Here is a 20,189-nt window from a genome sequence, read left to right as displayed (position 1 = left end):
AGCTATTTGCATCTTATGAAATCTGTGCTAATATAAGCTTAGAGGTTCCACCAGAGCCATTGTGCAAACAGAGTTTTTTTTGGGGGGGGGGTAAGATACAGTTTTCAAGTCCAGTTTTCAGGGCATTCTAGGCAATCCTTTTTTACCTTCTAGATCAGGGGGTAGGCAACATTATCAGGATCTATGGTCACCTTTCTTGGAGGAGGCGGCATACTGAAGGAAGTGGAGGGCTGCAAGTTGGCCTGCAGGTTGCTCACTTTGTTCTAGATCTAGTCAGTTAAGGTATAACATTTAAACAGATGGTGCTCAAGTTTTAATTTTTTTAAAAAAAAAAATTGATATTCTGGCGGTTTTTCCTTTTAGATTTCAGAGGCACGTGAACTTCAGGAGTTTGCTCCGTCACCATAACACTTGTATTTTTAATACTTTCTAGGTACATGTATTGGACAGACTGGGGGGAAACGCCTAGAATAGAGCGTGCTGGAATGGACAGCAGTGTTCGGAAAATAATTGTGAATTCTGACATTTACTGGCCTAATGGACTCACCATAGATCTTGAGGAACAAAAGCTTTATTGGGCTGATGCAAAACTGAGCTTCATTCACAGAGCGAATCTGGACGGCTCTTTCAGGTATGTGGCATGTGTGTTTGTGTTCTTTCCTCCTCACATAAATTTTAGGTTTCTCAAACTGTCATAATCTGTTCTGGAGGTCCATTTGTAAACCAAAACAGGTTGTAACCCAAGGCGCACTTATGCCAATGGCAATGGGGCGTAATCCAAAAAACATTTGTTCATAAACAAAAAAAAATGGGTTGTAATCCAAAAAAGGTTGCAAACCGGGACACACACTTCCGGTTTGACGTGTTTGTAATCCAAAACATATGCAAGCCAAGACGTATGCAAACCAAGGTACCACTGTAAAGGTTTTTCATCATCAAACCATACAAATTTTGATCTGAAAATAAAAACTCATTGTGTTTAGACTTACTGGTGCTTGCTCTTTTAAAGGAAGATATGTTTGACTTGGGTGGCGCTGTGGTCTAAACCACAGAGCCTAGGGCTTGCTGATCAGAAGGTTGGCAGTTTGAATCCCTGTGACGGGGTGAGCTCCCGTTGCTCGGTTCCAGCTCCTGCCAACATAGCAGTTCGAAAGCACGTCAAAGTGCAAGTAGATAAATAGGTACCGCTACAGCGGGAAAGTAAACAGCATTTCCATACGCTGCTTTGGTTTGCCAGAAGCGGCTTAGTCATGCTGGCCACAAGACCCGGAAGCTGTACGCCGGCTCCCTTGGCCAATAAAACAAGATGAGCGCCACAACCCCAGAGTCGTTCGCGACTGGACCTAACGGTCAGGGGTCCCTTTACCTTTACCTTTATGTTTGACAGTGGGCTGCTTTTCAAAAAAACAACAACAATGCTGCCATAAAGTAATGTTGCTATAGTTCAGAACATCTAATTGGCATATTTTGCCACTTGAAATGTAAAAAGCAACAACTAGCAGTTAACTTGTATCACACGCTTAAGAGATATGTTGAAAGGATCCAGGAAGCAAGTGTGATATTGGCATAGCTGCCAAGTTATCCCTTTTTTAAAGGGATTTTCCCTTATGCTGAATAGGCTTCCTCGCGAGAAAAGGGAAAACTTGGCAGCTATGGATATTGGGCGCCCTCTCCCCCTCCTCAAGACCACTGCGTTAAGCAAGGATAGTGGCCCTGTATGGTGTAAAAATATTTAGATTCATAATTTCTGTCTGCTCCTCCTGGTATGCATTGCTGTCACTTAGTTTGAGATACTCTAGATTTTCCCCTGTGGGCTCTTTTGAGAATTCCCTAGTCTTGGGCATTGAACATTGTGCAGTACATGTCCATGTTTTGTGGTCAACTCAATTTAATTCCTTTGCATCAGGAAATGAAGCTGCTTTTCATATTGTACTACAAACTAATAAATTATTTCAGAGCAGTAATGGAAAATACAAACAGGCTCTTTTCATGTCCGAGTGTGCTTTAGTTCCAGTAGTGCTAAATAAGCTTGAAAGAAGCAAATCTTTTATGCTGCAAAGGCTGCCACAGTCACCTGCTTCTGTTACTGGCTTGATGGTGTTCCAGAGCAATTTGCATTCTGCATATTGGTTTGAATTCACTGTAACAGAAATCAGCTGGAACTAGTTATTGCTACAAAAAGAGCAAGGTGTTTGAAGGCTTAGAAAAATGGTTGCACCCATGTGCTTCCCCCCCCTCCAGCCTCAATGTATATATTTTTGCATGTGTGATGATTCAGCAGAGAGGGTTGAAGTATGGTTGGGATAGCTCTAGGTCAGTGATGGCCAAACTTGGCCCTCCAGTTGTTTTGGGACTACAGTTCCCATCATCCCTGACCACTGGTCCTGTTAGCTAGGGATGATGGGAGTTGTAGTCTCAAGACATCTGGAGGGCCAAGTGTGGCCATCGCTGCTCTAGGTGAATTGATGTGCTGCTGTTTATAGAAGTTAGTTGTCTTTTATTTAAATCTTGACTGAAGCCTTTAAGGAGCTCACATCTTGGCTCATGGAATGGTTATGGCAACTAAAATGCTTTTCCTCCCACAAATCTAGGCAAAAAGTTGTGGAAGGTAGCCTCACACACCCATTTGCACTGACGCTGGCTGGGGATACTTTGTACTGGACGGACTGGCAGACTCGCTCCATTCATGCCTGCAACAAAAGGACCGGAGAGAAAAGGAGAGAAATACTAAGTGCGCTGTACTCGCCAATGGATATCCAGGTTTTGAGCCCTGAAAGGCAGCCGTATTGTACGTTTCCTACAATTATTTGCTGTAGTTTAGGCATGTGGAGTGGGTGTGGTTTTAAATCTGGGACTTTGGGAGAACACCCAGGAACTTCAGAGAGAGAACATAAATGATTCATCTCTTTGATGCAGATGTTAGCAAGCATTGTGAATGAATAGCAGGTTAGGCAGTAATTGAGCCTGGCTGTGTGAGTTTTAACTATCATGTCCTCAAATACTGGATTTGACAGACTTTACGTGCCATGGTGCTTTCAGCTGTGTTTCTGCCTCTATGTTTACTGAACACTAGCATGTACGGTATATAGCCAACAAGCTCAGAATTGCTTAGAAGCAAGCTGAAGCTCTTCTGCACGCAACATCTCATCCTTTGACTTCTAGACTTCTTCAGTAACTTCTTCAGTTTGATCCGCCTCTTGATGCCAGGGATGTTTCAAAGCGGCTTTGCAGGTGGTGATGTCACAATTTCGTTGCCTGTCATTGGCTTAGCTGCTTTGATGTCAGAGGGATCAGACAAGCTAGAGCCATACAAATGATTACCAAATGCAGAGCCTAGAAAGGCAACAGTGTATAGTCAGTTAATTATAATTATTAATTATTGTGGGGATGCAGTGAATTTCTAAGTAACCTTTTGGAGCAGAACAGCAGAAGATAAGATTGGCACAAATTGCTAATGCAGGTGATTCCTAGTCTTTATGCTAGAAAGCAAAGTCAAATAAATAGAAAAATTCCTTCAGTAGCACCTTAAAGACCAACTAAGTTTATTATGGAAAGCTTATACCAAAATAAAAACTTAGTTGGTCTTTAAGGTGCTACTGAAGGAATTTTTTTATTTTACTTCGACCCAGACCAACACGGCTACCTACCTGTAATCAAATAAATAGAATTTCTTTATTCTGAAGATATTTCCAAGCTTTTTTCCTGCTCCTCTATACAGGCTTTTATCTAAAATTGATTGCTGAAGTTCATAGTACCACCTCAGCCATTCTTTAAACAGGTTGTTCTAAGGAATTGTTTTCCACTTTGAATACTACTAATGGCAGGTATCAACATAGCTATTGAGAAACTTTGCAGCAGTTGATTTAGGAGCTCAAATATCCACGTAGATGGAGCCTCTATCTTTCATCAGTGGAAGTTCTGTATAAAAATAAAAATGGAACATATGGTACACCCTGGTCTTGTTTTGCAGCCTTTGCATTGTTCAGAATATTGTAGTTTGCAGATGCTAACTATTGGGAAAGCACACAAAAAGCTCATGATTTAGAGATAAGTATTAGCAGACCCTTGGGTCCTGAATCTAATAAACCTGAAATATTTGGTCTCTGGATGTGGTACTGGCTGTACTTTGAAAAGGGAGGATAGGTTGACAGCAAAGCACCGTGGAGTAAACAAAAGAATTTAAGATCTGCTCTAGCCGAGAAACAGGTGCAAGACTCCACTAAAATGCACTGAGTATGTGCACTGCTACAGTTCGCCCTAGCGTTCCAGATGGGGTTGTGTGATGCTTTCTGAAATTCTTGACATTTCTCTCAGCTGAGGGAATGTCCCGCCCTTGGGTCACAGTATTTCTGGCCAGTAGCGAGGAAAACCTGGTACATCTCCTAGAAATAGCTGAGATGCCATTGTCTCTTGACTAGGATCGGATTTGGATTCCACCTCCCCCCAAATGGTTCTTGAATATTGCTGGTCTGATTATGGCCCACGCACAAGGCAGCGGTAATCTGGGAGTGCACAGAATATTGGCGTCTGATTTTCTTGGCACACTTGAATTGTTACCCCCTTTTGTATTGCTGGCTGCCTTTCTTTTTGTTGCCATAATCCAAGGAGATTATTTCCAGGAGGTGTTAATATCAACTCTAACAAAACACAACTTAAAAACTGTTTGGCCTTATGAATATGTGTATGCGGAAGGGGGGGGGGGAGACTGATTTATGTGCTTTGCTACAATTGTGTTTGGTACTAATACAAGTTGTGTTCTGCAAGTGGAGTTTTAAAGCTGCCACAGGAAACCTCTTTAACAGTCCTGGCACTGTGGCAGGGGATCATTCTCCTCATGCTTACAAGGCTCCTGGCAGCTTCTACAACATTTTCAGGAGTTGCTCCACAGAATTCCCTAGCTACTTTCTGATCTCGTACGAGTAATTTGCTGAATTCGAGTCTTCTTTAAAGGGAAGCTGCATCGTGCATTCCAGCCACAGTTTGCCTTGAAACAACTTTTGTACCTAGTTTCTAAACTACGTTTTGAAGGTGGGTGGGCAACCTAAAAGGGATTTTCTCAGGCGAAGTCAGTGTGTACACATGCACTGTGTGAATTGCTACTCTAGATATCTTTCTAAACCTCATCATGTAGCATTAAATTCCTGTCTTGCACATTCTTCTTAAAATTTAGGAAAGATGTGTTCTACAAAATGTAATATACAGTAAAAAACAAGTGTATATATATTTAAATTATGTTCAGAGTTCTTAAGAACAGGATACTTCTGGGGGAGAAATGTTTATTTTTAGCTTACCTCAGAGAATGGAAGCTCCTCAGCATTCTGGAAAAATGTAAAATGCTCTTCTCTCTTTTCTGATTTCTTAAGTTCATACACCCTGTGAAGATAATAATGGGGGCTGCTCCCATTTGTGCCTGTTATCTCCAAGAGACCCCTTTTACAGCTGTAACTGTCCCACTGGAGTCCAGCTTGAAGAAGATGGCAGGACCTGCAAAGCGGGTAAGTAATATGGCCAGAGAAATTGTTGCTCAAGAGAGTTCTAGAGTACCAGAAGACTGAGACACTTTAAGATTGGTGTGGACAAGTTAATTCCTTCTTTGTCTTCAACAAGGGTAGCCAACATGGTGCCATCCACATGTTTTTGGACCAGAACTCACACCAGCCCCAGACAGTAAGTATGGCCAGTGTTCAGAGCCATACTTACTGATGGGAGATGAAAGGGGTCATATTAGCTACTTCTGATGTATATAGAGAAGTTATTTAAGTAGTGTTTTCTCTGTGTGTATTGCTCTTCCTTCTCTGTATCCCAAGCTTTTCCCTCCCTCCCCATTTCAGGGTCTTTTATGTATGTATTTGAAGTCTGCTGTTGAAATTAATTTACTTGGCAAGAGCTCAGTCCCAAGTCCATAGAATATGCCTACATATTACTGAATTCAAGGTTAGCCTAAAGTATGGAGGCAATAGAAGTAAATATATAACCACATCAAATTTTATAAGCATGAGAAGAGAATTTTGTATTTCCACAAAAAATGCATTCCACTATTATTGCTGCTTCTCTCCCTCCTCTTCTCTTTTACAACTCCTCCTAATGTATGCAGGGAACAAAAATTGGATGCAAGCAACCATTTTGGAATGTTAATTTGTGAGCACGCCCTCGTTAAAGCATTCATGCATTACAAAAACTCTGTATTTCTCTCAAATTTAGGGCTGCTTTAGAACTTCTGGTTTTAGAATGCAAAGTATGGAAGAGTATATATTAAGTGTCCATAAGGATAAGTTAGCATATGGTCTTTAATGACCCAGTCCATGGGTTTTGGAAAACCAGAAATGGTGTGTGTTATGTTTGAGAGAAATGTGCCAGAGAAATTTGCTGAATCTTGGATTGTGAGCGCTAGTGCTTTGGACTTAATGTTAAGATAGGCTTGCCATATGTCTGGAATTTCCTGGACATATCCAGAATACTGCAGTCGGAAGCAGTGTCCGGGTGGAAATTGGCAAAATGTCCGGGAAAATCTGGACGTATGGCAACCCACGTTGGCAGTGTTGTTTTTGGCTTTCTTTCTTTCTTTCTTTCTTTCTTTCTTTCTTTCTTTCTTTCTTTCTTTCTTTCTTTCTTTGCAAATTTGCCAAAAAAACTCATTTGTCTGGATTTTCACAGTTTGAAATATGGCAACCCTAGTTAAACTTCAATTAGGTTAAGGGGAAATGGTCAACACAGAGAAATATTTTGTCTTGGATTTTTTAGCGGCATGGCTGTTGAGGATTGTGTGCATAACAGTAGGTGAATTATCAATGGCCTAGCTCAGGGGCCCCCAAACTTACCCGGCTTCGGGCTGGATGCCCGCCACGCCAATCGCGTGGAGGGCGGGGGAGCGTGGGCACGGGAGTGTGCGACCGTGCGCATGCGCAAACGCTATTTCTGGCACACTCCCGACCTGGAAAGTGCTGGAAATAGCTTGTATGCATGTACAGAAGCCTCCTCCAACCTGCAAGTACACCGGAAATGACGTTTGCGCACAAGCCATTTCCATCGCTTTTCCGGGTCAGAAGTGGGCAGCCGCGCTGGTAAGAGCGGGCGGCGGGGGTCCCCAGGGGCTGCATAAAAGAGCCTCAGGGGCCGTATGTGGCCCCGGGCCGTAGTCTGGGAACCCCTGGCCTAGCTGGTGTTGCCATTGAATTTTTTTTTAAGAAGAGGAATAATTCAGCATATTATTTACGGTCATTCAGCCTGTCAGTCAGAACGATTGTCCCCTCTCCTCCACGTGGATGCTTTTCTAGAGCAGGGGTAGGCAACCTAAGGCCCGTGGGCCAGATGCGGCCCAGTCGCCTTCTCAATACGGCCCACAGACAGTCCGGGAATCAGTGTGTTTTTACATGAGTAGAATGTGTGCTTTTATTAAAAATGCATCTCTGGGTTATTTGTGGGGCCTGCCTGGTGTTTTTAACATGAGTAGAATGTGTGCTTTTATTAAAAATGCATCTCTGGGTTATTTGTGGGGCATAGGGATTCGTTCATTCCCCCCCCTTCAAAATATAGTCTGCCCCCCCCCCACATGGTCTCAGGGACGGTGGACCGGCCCACAGCTGGAAAAGGTTGCTGACCCCTGATCTAGAGTGTTCTGCTGCCACCCCCACCCCTGAACCAATTGCAGGGAGGAGATGGGCAGAGGGGAGAAGCCTTGTTGAACAAACAAAAGTCTTTGTGGTGGCTTCCATTGATGGGGCTCATTAGTTGCAAATCTCGCTGTTCTGGACCTGACGCAAGTGTCTTCCTCCTTTATTGCAACAAAATGCACGATTTTCTGTAGATGTTTTGCAGTAACCCCACCTTGGGGGGGGACCCCAACCACATCAGAAGCAGCACCAGCACAAAGTGGAACACATTCATATGTGCATATGATAGATGAGTAGCCATTTTCCCCGAGAGAAATTCTGACATTGTGAATGGGAGAACTGCGCTACCAAGAGCAAATGCCTAACCGTGTAGGAATTAAGTAAGGGAAGAAGAACTGGAAAGAGGTGGAGCCTCGGTGCCTCCCTCCTGTGTTGAGAGGAGAGGGGACTCTGACAGAATATGCCTTTCCCTTTTGGCACTGCAGGATGTCAGAATAACATGTGATTTCGGCCCCCACCCCACCCCCCACCCCCCAAAAAATATCACAGGAAGCCTTGGAAGATTAGCTGTGATTCCTGCACCGCAGGGGATTGGACCAGACTAGGCAACCAGTTTGGGCCCTTCCAACTCCACAGTTCTGTGATTCTAAGTATCACAACATGCATTGCTTGGTGAAAATTATTGTGCTGTGGACCATGAGGGCTGTTTCCAACAAAGTCACTCACTCACAGTCTGCTTGTGCAATTGAATTTCATCTCCCTCTCCTTCCTCTGAGTGCCCCCTGCACACACACACACCCCCACTCTGGCGATTCCGGCGCTTGCCGCAGAGTATCCAGGGTTGCTCCAGTGCAGCTTGGGGGGGAGGAGAGGAAGTCCCATTGCTGGAGGCGCAATAACTTTCTTGGATACAATCCTGATTAATGAAATGTTTAATCATCATCATCATAATCCCTGTGATTTTTGCTATAAGTTAGTTTTGTGGGGGCATATATACAGTGCTGCAAATTTATTTTCTGCCTGCTAAAGGGCAAGACATGTTCCCTTACTCCTGCTTCAGTTGTGTTACTGGCATGCTCTCTAATGCATTGTAGGAAGGATCTCCCCAACCCTTTATATATATAAAAAGCACCTCTCTTTTCATTGCTTTAGGAACTGTTCCTGAATGCTTGGGACAAGCTTTTCAAAACTTTCATATTGACCTTGAGTTCCTGGCAACGGGAAACTGCCCCAGTGGGCATTTAGAAGGTTGGCTAAAAGGATACCGAAATGAGTGACTTTTTATATGGCTAGCACCTTTCTGTTGTGTTGTAGGGACCCAGGTGGCGCTGTGGTTAAACCACTGAGCCTAGGGCTTGCTGATCAGAAGGTCGGCGGTTCGAATCCCTGTGACGGGGTGAGCTCCCGTTGCTTGGTCCCAGCTCCTGCCAACCTAGCAGTTCGAAAGCACGTCAAAATGCAAGTAGATAAATAGGAACCGCTACAGCGGGAAGGTAAACGGCGTTTCCATGTGCTGCTCAGGGTTTGCCAGAAGTGGCTTTGTCATGCTGGCCACATGACCTGGAAGCTATACGCCGGCTCCCTCGGCCAATAATGCGAGATGAGCGCGCAACCCCAGAGTCGGTCACGACTGGACCTAATGGTCAGGGGTCCCTTTACCTTTAGCACCTTTCTGTTGTTGGGCCAGACATTCTTTTAAGGGCTTTCTGTCAGTGGGGTGAAGGGGGAGTGAGATGGGAACAGGAAGTCTGGTTTTGCATAAGAATGTGGCTTTTTGGTTCAGTTTTGTGGATTATTTCTTTCCCAAGCTCTGCATCTTTTGTGGCTCTCTGCCTTATGCCATGTCCACACGTGCTTTCCCGCTATTATTAATTAACTCCTTGGTGGCAAAAGGCTGGCTGTAATCCATTACTCAGAGGGGAAGAAATGGCTGGGATGTCAAATTGAACTCACATTGATGCAACCTGCACAGGTCACTGTGGGCTTCCTTAAAGAATCAGAGCCCTTGAATTAGTATTTATGCACATAAAATTTCTTCAGCACTCTCTCATTCACCTCTTTATTTAGGGTTACAACTAAATATGTTGCAGGAATTAATGTGTGTGTGCGTGCGTGCATGTGCGTGTCTGTGTCTGTCTGTCTGTCTGTCTGTCTGTCTGTCTGTCTGTGTTATGTATGTTGGAATGGAGCCATTATGCGGGTGTCTTTTTAAATCCTTTGCCCTGCACATTTCCTCTGGTTTTAAATCTCCTCCTGAAGCTAATATTTGCCATATGAGAGAAAACATTGTATGCTGTATCAAAGTGCAGTACAGAACTTGTGGGATATTTTCTGGTACAGAATTGAAATGCAGCTTTCATGTAGTTCCATGGCAATTTTATGGGGCAGTATCTGACTAATGTGTTCCATCAACACAAGGATTTGCGCTTGCACAACAGAATATCCCCTCCTTTCCTCTCCCTCCCTACACCCTCCTCAAATATACTCTGGAGCAGCGTTTCTCAACCGGTGTTCCGCGGCACACTACTGTGCCGTGAGACGCTGGCTGGTGTGCCGCGACGAGAAGGGCGATTTGCATTGTCACGTCGCTGACCCGCCGGAAAGGAAGCCGGCCGGGTCACGACGCGAGGCGAGCGCCCGCGTCGTGACCTGGCCGGCTTCCTTTCCGGCGGGTCAGCGCTGCCTATTGGCGGCCACCAGGCACATAACAATGCAAATCGCCCTTCTCGTCGCCGTACGTCACCGCAAAATTTAGAGTCGGCATCCAGCCGGAGGCCAGAGAGGGCGCCGCCGTCGCCGCCGCCTGGGGAGGAGGAGGCAGGCGGGGAAGGCTGCGCAGGGCTTCCCTTCGCTGGGCCAGAGCGGCGGCGGCTGCCTGGGGCGGCTGGGAGGGAGGCGGCGGCAGCTGCGCGCCCATGTCTGCCCGCCTGGGGTCTGTGCGTGCCGTCTAACGTGTCCCCGCTCGCTCCGCAGGCTCTGCGCCTGGTGGGTCCGCCTGGCTACCGCGCAGCAGTTCTTCAGTGGCATGCTTTACGTCTCCCCTCCAAACTAAACTAAATATAGGGTGGCACAGAGTTGGTGTGCCGCAGGATTTTTTTTCATAGAACAAGTGTGTCGTGGCCCAAAAAAGGTTGAGAAACACTGCTCTGGAGGATTGGGGTAACTCCCAAAACAGATTTCAGGGACGCATGGCAGGAGCAGTGATGGAGAGCAGGTGAGGGCGGGGCTGGTGCGCATCCTGGGGTCATGGTGCGCTACCTGCAGGAGCAGGGCGCTCAGCACAGAGGGGCGGAGCCGCAATGGCACCCCACCGGGATCGCGCTGCCGCTCCCCCTGCACTCCTCTTCCTCTGCCAGTGGGCAGGAGGAGAGCCAATAAAGTTCCATTATGCAAACACAAGTCCTTGTGCTGATGTGATGTTACACAGGCAGTGATTATCTCTACATACCATTTATTTGAAGAAATAACTTTTTTGTCTAGTTAAGAATGCAAACGAGAAAACGGTATAGTTGCTGAAAGCTTTGGTAAATCTTCTAGTGTTATTTCATAAGCAGCAGGGTGGAGAAGAGTGTATTGGAGCCACAGCCATGAGTTAATTGGTTATCATTGGTTGTATTTTAGGCAATCATACCCCAGCTGATTAAGTTGAGATATGCACTCACACTGCCTCTTATATCTTCTCTTCACCATTTTTAAACTAAGGAGTCTCTAATAACCCACAGTTTTCCATTTCTTCTGATTTTTGATTGCCAGCTTTGGAACAAGTCAGGATAGTAAACTTCAGTTTGAAGTTAGTTTAATACCATGGCTTGTTCTGAAGCTGGTAAGCATTGCTTTCTGATTTGAACAAAACAGGAAACTCTGATTAATTGCAGGTTTCTTGGTGATTGCAGCTTTAGCAAAAGGACTCTGTAGGAGCAGGAGGTTTAGGCATATCTTGGCATAATAAACTGAGATAGGAATGTCTGAACTGGGCTATTACACACTTCCTCAAAAGGGAAGCTGTGGGCATTTTAACTGGTTGTTAATGAGTTGTCATCTAACCAGTTTGCTTGCTTGGTTTGTTTTTTTCCACACAAAAATCCAAGAAGAATCAAGACTTGCATCAAGCTTGTAGTGGCTAGTGGAGAAAATAAACACATGCAATATACCTCTTTTTAGAATTAGAGGGACTTGTGCTGATAATTACTGAATATTTGGTTCATAAAGGGTCTGCCCATTTTTTTTAATGGAAAGACTGGATTCACTAAAATACATGGAAGTTTTATATTAAACTCTGGTATTTATAATCATATTGAAACCACTGCCAAGATAGTAATAAATAATTTTCCTTATTAAAGGAAGTGCTTGTAATAGTTGTATTAGCTGATGCTTCTTTATCTGACTGGAAGTGTTGAATATGCCCATTTTCCCCATGTGTTAGTAAGGACAAGTTGTATTATTTTGAGGAAGGGTGTTTCACAGATCATGATAGACCTTGGCATTTAATTCCCCTGTTAGATCTTGTAATAGTGGCATTCGCCATGCACCTTACTTGAGTAAAATAAAAACACCTACGATGATCCTGTTAATTTCCTCTCTGTAGTCTGTATGGCTAATTGTTATTTATTAAATTTCTACACTGCCCTTTACCCAAAGATCACAGGGCGGTTCAAAATATAAAAACACAAAAAAGCAAATCACAGTAGCAAACATTATATCCTGATCATGTTCCCCGCAATAATATGCAGAGGAAATTTGCCAGATAACTTAATCTGTTTCAGAAACTAACAGGTCTATATGTGGCTCATCTATGCATGGCATTTAAAAATCAGCTTGGTTCTAATAAAAGTTAGGATGTGTTCTGTATTCATTGGAGGTGTGATTTTCCAATGAAAGTTACTTCGAATTTGCTAATCTTTACTCCCCCACCCCCAAGGTCACTCCCAATAAAATGGGGCCTGTAAAAAGTTAGCAGTGGAGGGAGAGAAGCAAAAGGGTTAGCTAGGCACCCACAAGAGAGCATTGTTCCAGTCTGATTAGTAGACAGACAAATGGGAAAGGAATAGCAAGGCATTTTCTGGCATGGATTAGCAACAGCAACCAGCACTGTCTACATTTGTTTAGGTTGGGTGAATAAATTGGAGCATTTGTTACTGTATTATAAATGTCTTGTCACTTGTCAAATGTGAAGTGGGCCAAGGGGAGAATGACAAACAGCTCTTGTTGAGCTGGTGAGATGGGCTGCTTTGCTGCTGTCAACTCTGATTGGAGTTAATTTTGTAAATAGAATGCAGCTGCCATTTTCAGAGCTGAAACATGAATTTTTAATAGTGGCACAAAGCGGCGATCTCTGAAAGTGCGACACCTACTTAGGATATTTTAAAATGTAAACCTAATGGATTAAAGGGACTGCTATCTCAGTTACAAACCATCCCTCTCTTGTCTTGCTTTCCGCATGGTTTTTCATTAGCTACAAAATGAGAAGCGTTCAGGGACGGAGGATAAATGGACCAACACTTGTGTTTTGTGGATTTGTTTCTCCTTTCAAATTCAGTTACACCGAGCAGGTGTTCCTAAATGCAGCTCATTAAAATGTCCAGGCCTGTGTGGATGTTAGTTTTGTCATATCGATTGACAAAAGATCTGTTACATTTTCGGGAATGGAAACAGAAAATGTTAAGACAATTTAGTAGCACAGTGAGGAAGTGGGAGAAGGAAAAGGTTGGTTGCTTTAACAAAAATTGTAACTTCAGCCTGCTGAGTCTGAAGAGTTCAGATTTCTTGCCTCCCTCTTTTAAGCATAAGGAATTTATGCATTTTTTTCCTTCCTTGCTAATTAAGTGGGTCATATGGTGTTACATAGACATTCTTTTCCCTGTTTTTTTCCCTGGCAAATAGTTGATAGATGTAGACGTAGACTTTTAAAAACAGTAAGTGTATATGCATTGCCTTAAATAATGCTTTGGGTTCCCGTTTTGGCTCAGGAAGGAATTTTCCAGCACCAGCCCAGATTAGCTGGTGAACTTAGACTTTTAAGCATCTGGATGTGATATAAGCTATTTTATATGCAGTTAATTTTACCTAAAGACATGGGGTTTGGATTAGCTGACCTTCAGGTGTCTCAAAATCCATTGCCAGTGGGAAAATCTTAGCTAACTTGGAATGTGAAACCCCCCCCCCCAAATGCTGCCTCTAATTGACTACATTTGGGATGTGAATTTCAGCCTTGCATTTTCGTAGTATAATTCTTCACAATGATCACTAGTACCATAGCTCTATGAACCACATTTCCTTTGATTTAAATGAAAGGTGAAATTTTTGGAATATGTTAAATACCAAATCATGGTTAAAGGTAAAGGTACCCCTGACCATTAGGTCCAGTCGCAGCTGAGGTTGCGGCGCTCATCTTGCTTTACTGGCTTCCGGGTCATGTGGCCGGCATGACTAAGCTGCTTCTGGCGAACCAGAGCAGCACATGGAACGCCATTTGCCTTCCCGCCAAAGCGGTACCTATTTATCTACTTGCACTTTGATGTGCTTTTGAACTGCTAGGTTAGCAGGAGCTGAGACCGAGCAACGGGAGCTCACCCCATCGCGGGGATTCGAACCACCAACCTTCTGATCGGCAAGCCATAGGCTCTGTGGTTTAGACCACAGCGCCACCCAAATCATGGTTAGGGGACCTATTAAGGCATTGTAAGTGGTGGTGTGGACACCAACAAATGGAGATGTGTGAATGAATTATTAGTGAGCAAGAAGTCAGGGATACAACACTACAGTTCTGGAAAATGATTGTATTTGAGTTTTTTTTTATTCTTTGAAAGGTAAGTTAAATGACAATTTCTTTGAAATTCATTTGGAGAAAGTTGAATGCACTTAATTGTAGAAATGCATTCATTTTCTGATCTGTTTTATATTGCATGAAAACCTTTTTTTATTTTTAAAATCTTGCTTAATGAAGGAAGCAGAGTTTATTCATTGGCTCACCTTTGTTGGAGGCAGCATGAATCCAGCCTTTGCTGTCTTGGAGAACAGAGGTCAGAGCAACAGCTGTCTGAGTTCAGGATGAGTCAGGCCCCAGATGAGTACTTCTTCCCGGGTTAAATTGAGGATTAGTGCCCCTGTGTCACCCTCTGTCTTTCTGCATTTTGTATCTTGTGTTGAATGTGGTCTGTGTTTCAGAAATGTGCTTCAGTTTGTATTTTGCATTGCTTTTCCACAAAAAAAAGCATTTTTAATTTAAATTACTCAGCATTGGTATTCCTTCAAAGTCTGTGTGCAGCACAACAGGCTAGACGTGAGTTGGGTAATAGTCCAGAAAGTGTAGATTTGAAGAAGAAAAGTGTCCTGGTTGCTCCCCATCCCCCCCACCTGGTTGCATTGGTGTGTGTGTGTATGGGGGGGGTAAATGGAAAAGGCATGGCAGATGTGCCATGAGGTGGAGCAGACAGGGCAGGTAGGGGCAGAATTTGTCTACCTGCAGCACCAGTACAAGGTGTTGTTACTCGCCTTTAATGCCCTAAATTGCTTGGGGGCCCAATTAACCCACCTAACCCACATAGTCAGTGCAGTGAGATACGATGGTAGATTGTATCAAATGCTGGCAGGAGGTAAAGGAAAGATGAGAACGTTGCACACCCCATGTGTCTTTCTCTACAGAGGTCGTCCATCCCAGCAACCAAGGTGATTTTGGTGCCATACCAGGCTTGAATCCAAACCAAAATGGGACCAGATAATCAATTTCATCCAAAGGGGCTTTGCAAAAGCTCTGAGCTGTTCCATTCCTGTCTGCACATTGATGTCTGCATATATTAACACATGGTTTACCCTTTCTAGTTCTTCAGTTGAAGTTGAGCTAGTCTGGCAATGATGATTCTGTTTACTCTCATCCATTAAATTAAGCACCACCTGTCTGGTCCACTGTGAACGTAAACAGATATCCATACATTCTTGCATTTAGTTCTTGCTTTTGAATAAATATTTCCTCCATACTATTTCTTGCAAGGGTGTGTGTGTGTGTGTTTGCACGCTTCACAGATTCTTTGAAGCTTCAGCAAGAGGCATGTCATTATATAACTTGTTTTATAGAGAGGCTATTTTTCAGTTTTCCATTAGGCCTTTCAGGGCAGTTTTGTTTCCCATTCTGAGGCCTTGATGTCTCTCTGTCATGGCAACAGTGGTGCCTGTTGTCAGTTTGGTTGAGCCACCTGGACTTTTCTCAAAGTTATGAGATTATACATAACTTTGCAGAGCTTAGGTGGCAATGCCACAGTCAGCTGCCATACCCTGCGGGGGGATATTTCAGGCACTGCACACAGCGACGGCTCCCGCCAGCCCACAAGCTGTAAAAGGGACTTGGCAGCCTGCATCTGGTATGTGTGCTATAAATTACCCATCCCTGCACTGCATTATTCAGAGTGCTGTATACATTTCTTAGCCCAGTAATTAGGTCTGTATTATTTGCTATGTCTTCTTAGCTTAGAATCCATCAGGGGCTACTGAGGCAGGGTACAAATGACCATGTGCTTCCCATTCCCTGCCACACAGGCCCTTCTACTTCCCCCACCTTCCATTTCCTTGCCCCTGAACAGCCCACTTTTTTTGGCTGTACGGTTACAAAAGCATGGATGATTATGCAGTGAGAGTCTGGAGAAAAGTGCTGCAACTTCCGAACTCGTTGGAGTTCGTAAAAAGGCATTCCTGAGCACTGTTGCAACCTGAAAATCAAGGTTCATCTGCAGATCCAGGAACATCCCAAGGCTGCAAGCCTGCAAAGCCGATGGTGTCAGAATCCTCTCTGCGACTGGCACCCCAGTTTTGTCCAAATCACAGTTCCTCCTCATCGTCACTATGTGCTTTAATTGTTGTCAAGCTGCTTAGGGGATTAATAGAATCAAAAACTGACATTGAAATGTTTTTATTCATAAATAAAAGTCTATCCCAAGGGAGGCGGGGAGTAAAATGCAGTTGAAAGATGTGGAATGTATTATGAATTCAAGTGTTATTTTTGTAAAAGGTTTCTGCTTTCTTCGACTTATATCCCACTAACTGTCTAGATAGTTCACGTGTTTCTGCAGAGGAAAATAAAACTGTAACATAATTGTGTTATGATATGTACAAAATCTTAACAGTACAAACAGGCGGGGATAATCCTACACTCTCAGAAATTTTCATAGGCAAAGTATGGGTCTGTGCTCAGCATACAAAACCCCCAATTTTTATTTATTTATTTATTTATTTATTTATTTATTTATTTATTTATATACCGCCCTATACCCGGAGGTCTCAGGGCGGTTCACATAAAAAGATCATCCTATATAATAATGTCCAAGATGTCCCTGCGTCCAAGCTGTCCCGTGTGTCCCTGGGTCACTGCGCATGTGCCCCAGGGATACAGGGATTGGACAGCAGAGACTGCGCGCGCGCACTCTCCCCCCCCCTGCCTCCTCCAACCGCCGCTCCCGCCGGACACCGCCTCACTGCAGGGCACGTCAGGGAAGCGAGGGTGGAGGCCGGTGAAGGCCTCCTCACAACCCTCCCTGGCCGTGAGGAGCGGCGGTTGGAGGAGGCAGGGGGGGGGAGAGTGTGCGCGTCCTTCCTGTCGGCAGCTGCGGGAGAGGAACGGAGGAGGAGAACGCAGCGCTTTCTCCTCCTCCGTTTCTGTCCCCCTGCCGCCAACAGCAAGGACAGGTCCCAGGGTTCGGAGAAGCGCTGCGCAAGCGCTTCTCCGAACCCTGGGATGTCTTCTTCCTGTCGGCGGCTGCGGGAGAGGAACGGAGGAGGAAAACGCAGCGCTTTCTCCTCCTCCGTTCCTGTCCCCCTGCCGCCGACAGCAAGGACAGGTCCCAGGGTTCGGAGAAGCGCTGCGCAAGCGCTTCTCCGAACCCTGGGATGTCTCCTTGCTGTCGGCGGCTGCGGGAGAGGAACGGAGGAGGAGAACGCAGCGCTTTCTCCTCCGTTCCTGTCCCCCTGCCGCCGACAGCAAGGACAGGTCCCAGGGTTCGGAGAAGCGCTGCGCAAGCGCTTCTCCGAACCCTGGGATGTCTTCTTCCTGTCGGCGGCTGTGGGAGAGGAACGGAGGAGGAGAACGCAGCGCTTTCTCCTCCTCCGTTCCTGTCCCCCTGCCGCCGACAGCAAGGACAGGTCCCAGGGTTCGGAGAAGCGCTGCGCAAGCGCTTCTCCGAACCCTGGGATGTCTCCTTGCTGTCGGCGGCTGCGGGAGAGGAACGGAGGAGGAGAACGCAGCGCTTTCTCCTCCGTTCCTGTCCCCCTGCCGCCGACAGCAAGGACAGGTCCCAGGGTTCGGAGAAGCGCTGCGCAAGCGCTTCTCCGAACCCTGGGATGTCTCCTTGCTGTCGGCGGCTGCGGGAGAGGAACGGAGGAGGAGAACGCAGCGCTTTCTCCTCCGTTCCTGTCCCCCTGCCGCCGACAGCAAGGACAGGTCCCAGGGTTCGGAGAAGCGCTGCGCAAGCGCTTCTCCGAACCCTGGGATGTCTTCCTGTCGGCAGCTGCGGGAGAGGAACGCAGCGCTTTCTCCTCCTCCGTTCCTGTCCCCCTGCCGCCGACAGCAAGGACAGGTCCCAGGGTTCGGAGAACTCCAGGATGTTCTAGCGCCCGTTATTAAACGGGCTGAAATACACTAGTAGTATATAAAATAACAATAAAAGCAATAACGCAATAATTCCCCCCCCAAAAGAGCCACATTTTAAAAGGGTATGGGATGTTGATCAGGTTAACCAAAGGTCTGGTTAAAAAGGAACGTTTTTGCCTAGTGCCTAAAGGTGTATAATGAAGGCGGCAGGCGAACCCCCCTGGGGAGAGCATTCCACAGACGGGAGTTGTGGCGGAATAGTGCCTGATGATGATTCCAGTTCATCATGAGTTAATCTATCACTCCCATTATAGGCAGGTGTTCCCTGGGAGGCGGAGCTAGAGGGCATTCTAAATGGCAGTTGGGGGTTGGCAGTTGGGAGTTGGCTGTGGAGAGTAGAGTGTCAGAGAGGGGTGCAGGAGCTGTATTAACAAGTCTGTGTTATATAAAAAGAAGATATGTGCTTTTAAGAACCAAATAAATTCATGTTTATAAGTTAAATAATAAAGTTAAATGTGCTTAAACGTTCACTGACCCGGCAGTGTCTCAGTACCTTCAGAGGTGTGACGAAGAGGGGAGAACAAAGCTTTCCTGTGGAAGAGGAAACTGTTTGCTTTTTCTCCTGTCCATACAAAGGGCTGGTTAGCGAAGCCTAAGGAGCCACATAGTTGCCTAAGGGAGAGGCACATTGTGCAGTAGGGATCCCAGGGAGGGAGACCCCACTGGTGGCAATAGGTTTCGAACGCAGTGCCTGAGGTACTCTGGAGACAAGTCCAATTTGGACACTGGAGGTTTTTCTCCTGTTTGTAGAGAAGCACAGGGAGAGCCTCTGTTGTTAAAGCAGTGAGGGGTGGGAAACAGGGGATCCCTCACAGGCACTGCAGAGAAGGCCCTCCAGACCTCTCTCTAAAGGTTGAGACATGGATGCCAGCTTCAGACAACTAGGAATAGAAGTGGCTGTTCGTCCATTTCCTGCTTCCCTTGTGCTACTTGCTGTCTAGCACTGTCTCTCTCCCTCCTGCCCCAGAGCCAAGGGCACAGGATATTGCAGAGAGGTATCCTCAAAATGGTCCCTTCCACTGTGGCTTAGAGCAGCAGCTGGCCAAGCGAGGAAACAGCTCACTTGGAGGGATTTCTATTTCCAGGCAGGTGGGTTATGTTTGATGGAAGGTAGAGGGAAGGGTGGATTTAGAGCAGCACAACCAGTTCTCCTGCACCGGGCCCAGGGGGCGCCACAGGGCGCCACAACTGTGACATAGTAAATTGAGCAGAACAGAAGATAAGAGGCGAGGAATTTTGGCTTTGCACAAGGTGCTGCTGAAATTTGAAAGTCCGGTGTCCACCTTTGGGAGGCGATATAACGGTGGCAAGAGGTGCAGTGGAAACTGTAGACAAACAAGAGTAGATGATTTTCTGTATTACAAATGTTGGGCAAAATATTTTTAGAGTACCCAAAGGGTAATATTTTAACATTGAAAAAAGGAAGACAACCCAGTTAGGTCTCAAATGTAATTTTATTCCATTGCAAAAGGAAGAACATACTGAATTTTCATATAAACATTTTTTTAAAAAGTTTCACAAGAGTAGGATGTGATTTCATTTGCTAGCATATTTGCTACGGGAAAACGTCTAGACATCATATCCCACAAAACTTGTCAACTCAGCCAATAGCTGTTTCCTAGAGGCATAGTATTGTATGTAGCATCTATATGCAGCACACCTATCCAACAAATGACCTCAGCCGAACTCTTAAAGTTCTCTTAGCACAAGGGGCATTTTGGATTTTGGGTTTATTTCGTTTGCTACAAGAATTTTCAACTATATAGAGAAGAGTGGCTTCATATTTTTAAAAATGCGAAGAGTGGCTTCTTCATGAAGTTATGTTTGGGGGAATATATTAGGAGTATCAGAATTTTCTGTTGCCCTCATCAGAGAAGGAATCTCCCAAGTGTTGCTCCTTCATCACCACCTCCTTGCATTTTTCAGTGTTGTACTTTGGCTTTGCT

The 20,189-nt window shown here is 45.2% G+C and overlaps 1 protein-coding gene across 2 annotated transcripts in view; it reads left to right on the top strand.

Annotated features, from left to right (window-relative positions):
* Nucleotides 1–20,189, top strand: part of LRP5 (LDL receptor related protein 5) — a 126,778-nt gene that overhangs the window by 52,435 nt on the left and 54,154 nt on the right. For both annotated transcript variants that reach the window (XM_035130368.3, XM_088665658.1), the window contains exons 3-5: nt 434–631; nt 2,592–2,788; nt 5,364–5,495. In XM_035130368.3, the coding sequence (XP_034986259.1) occupies nt 434–631; nt 2,592–2,788; nt 5,364–5,495 (527 nt within the window). The remainder of the gene's footprint in view (nt 1–433; nt 632–2,591; nt 2,789–5,363; nt 5,496–20,189) is intronic.

Source organism: Zootoca vivipara, chromosome 1, assembly GCF_965207765.1.
Source record: "Zootoca vivipara chromosome 1, rZooViv2.hap1.1, whole genome shotgun sequence".
NCBI lineage: Eukaryota > Metazoa > Chordata > Lepidosauria > Squamata > Lacertidae > Zootoca > Zootoca vivipara.
This window is presented reverse-complemented; position numbering and strand designations above follow the sequence as displayed.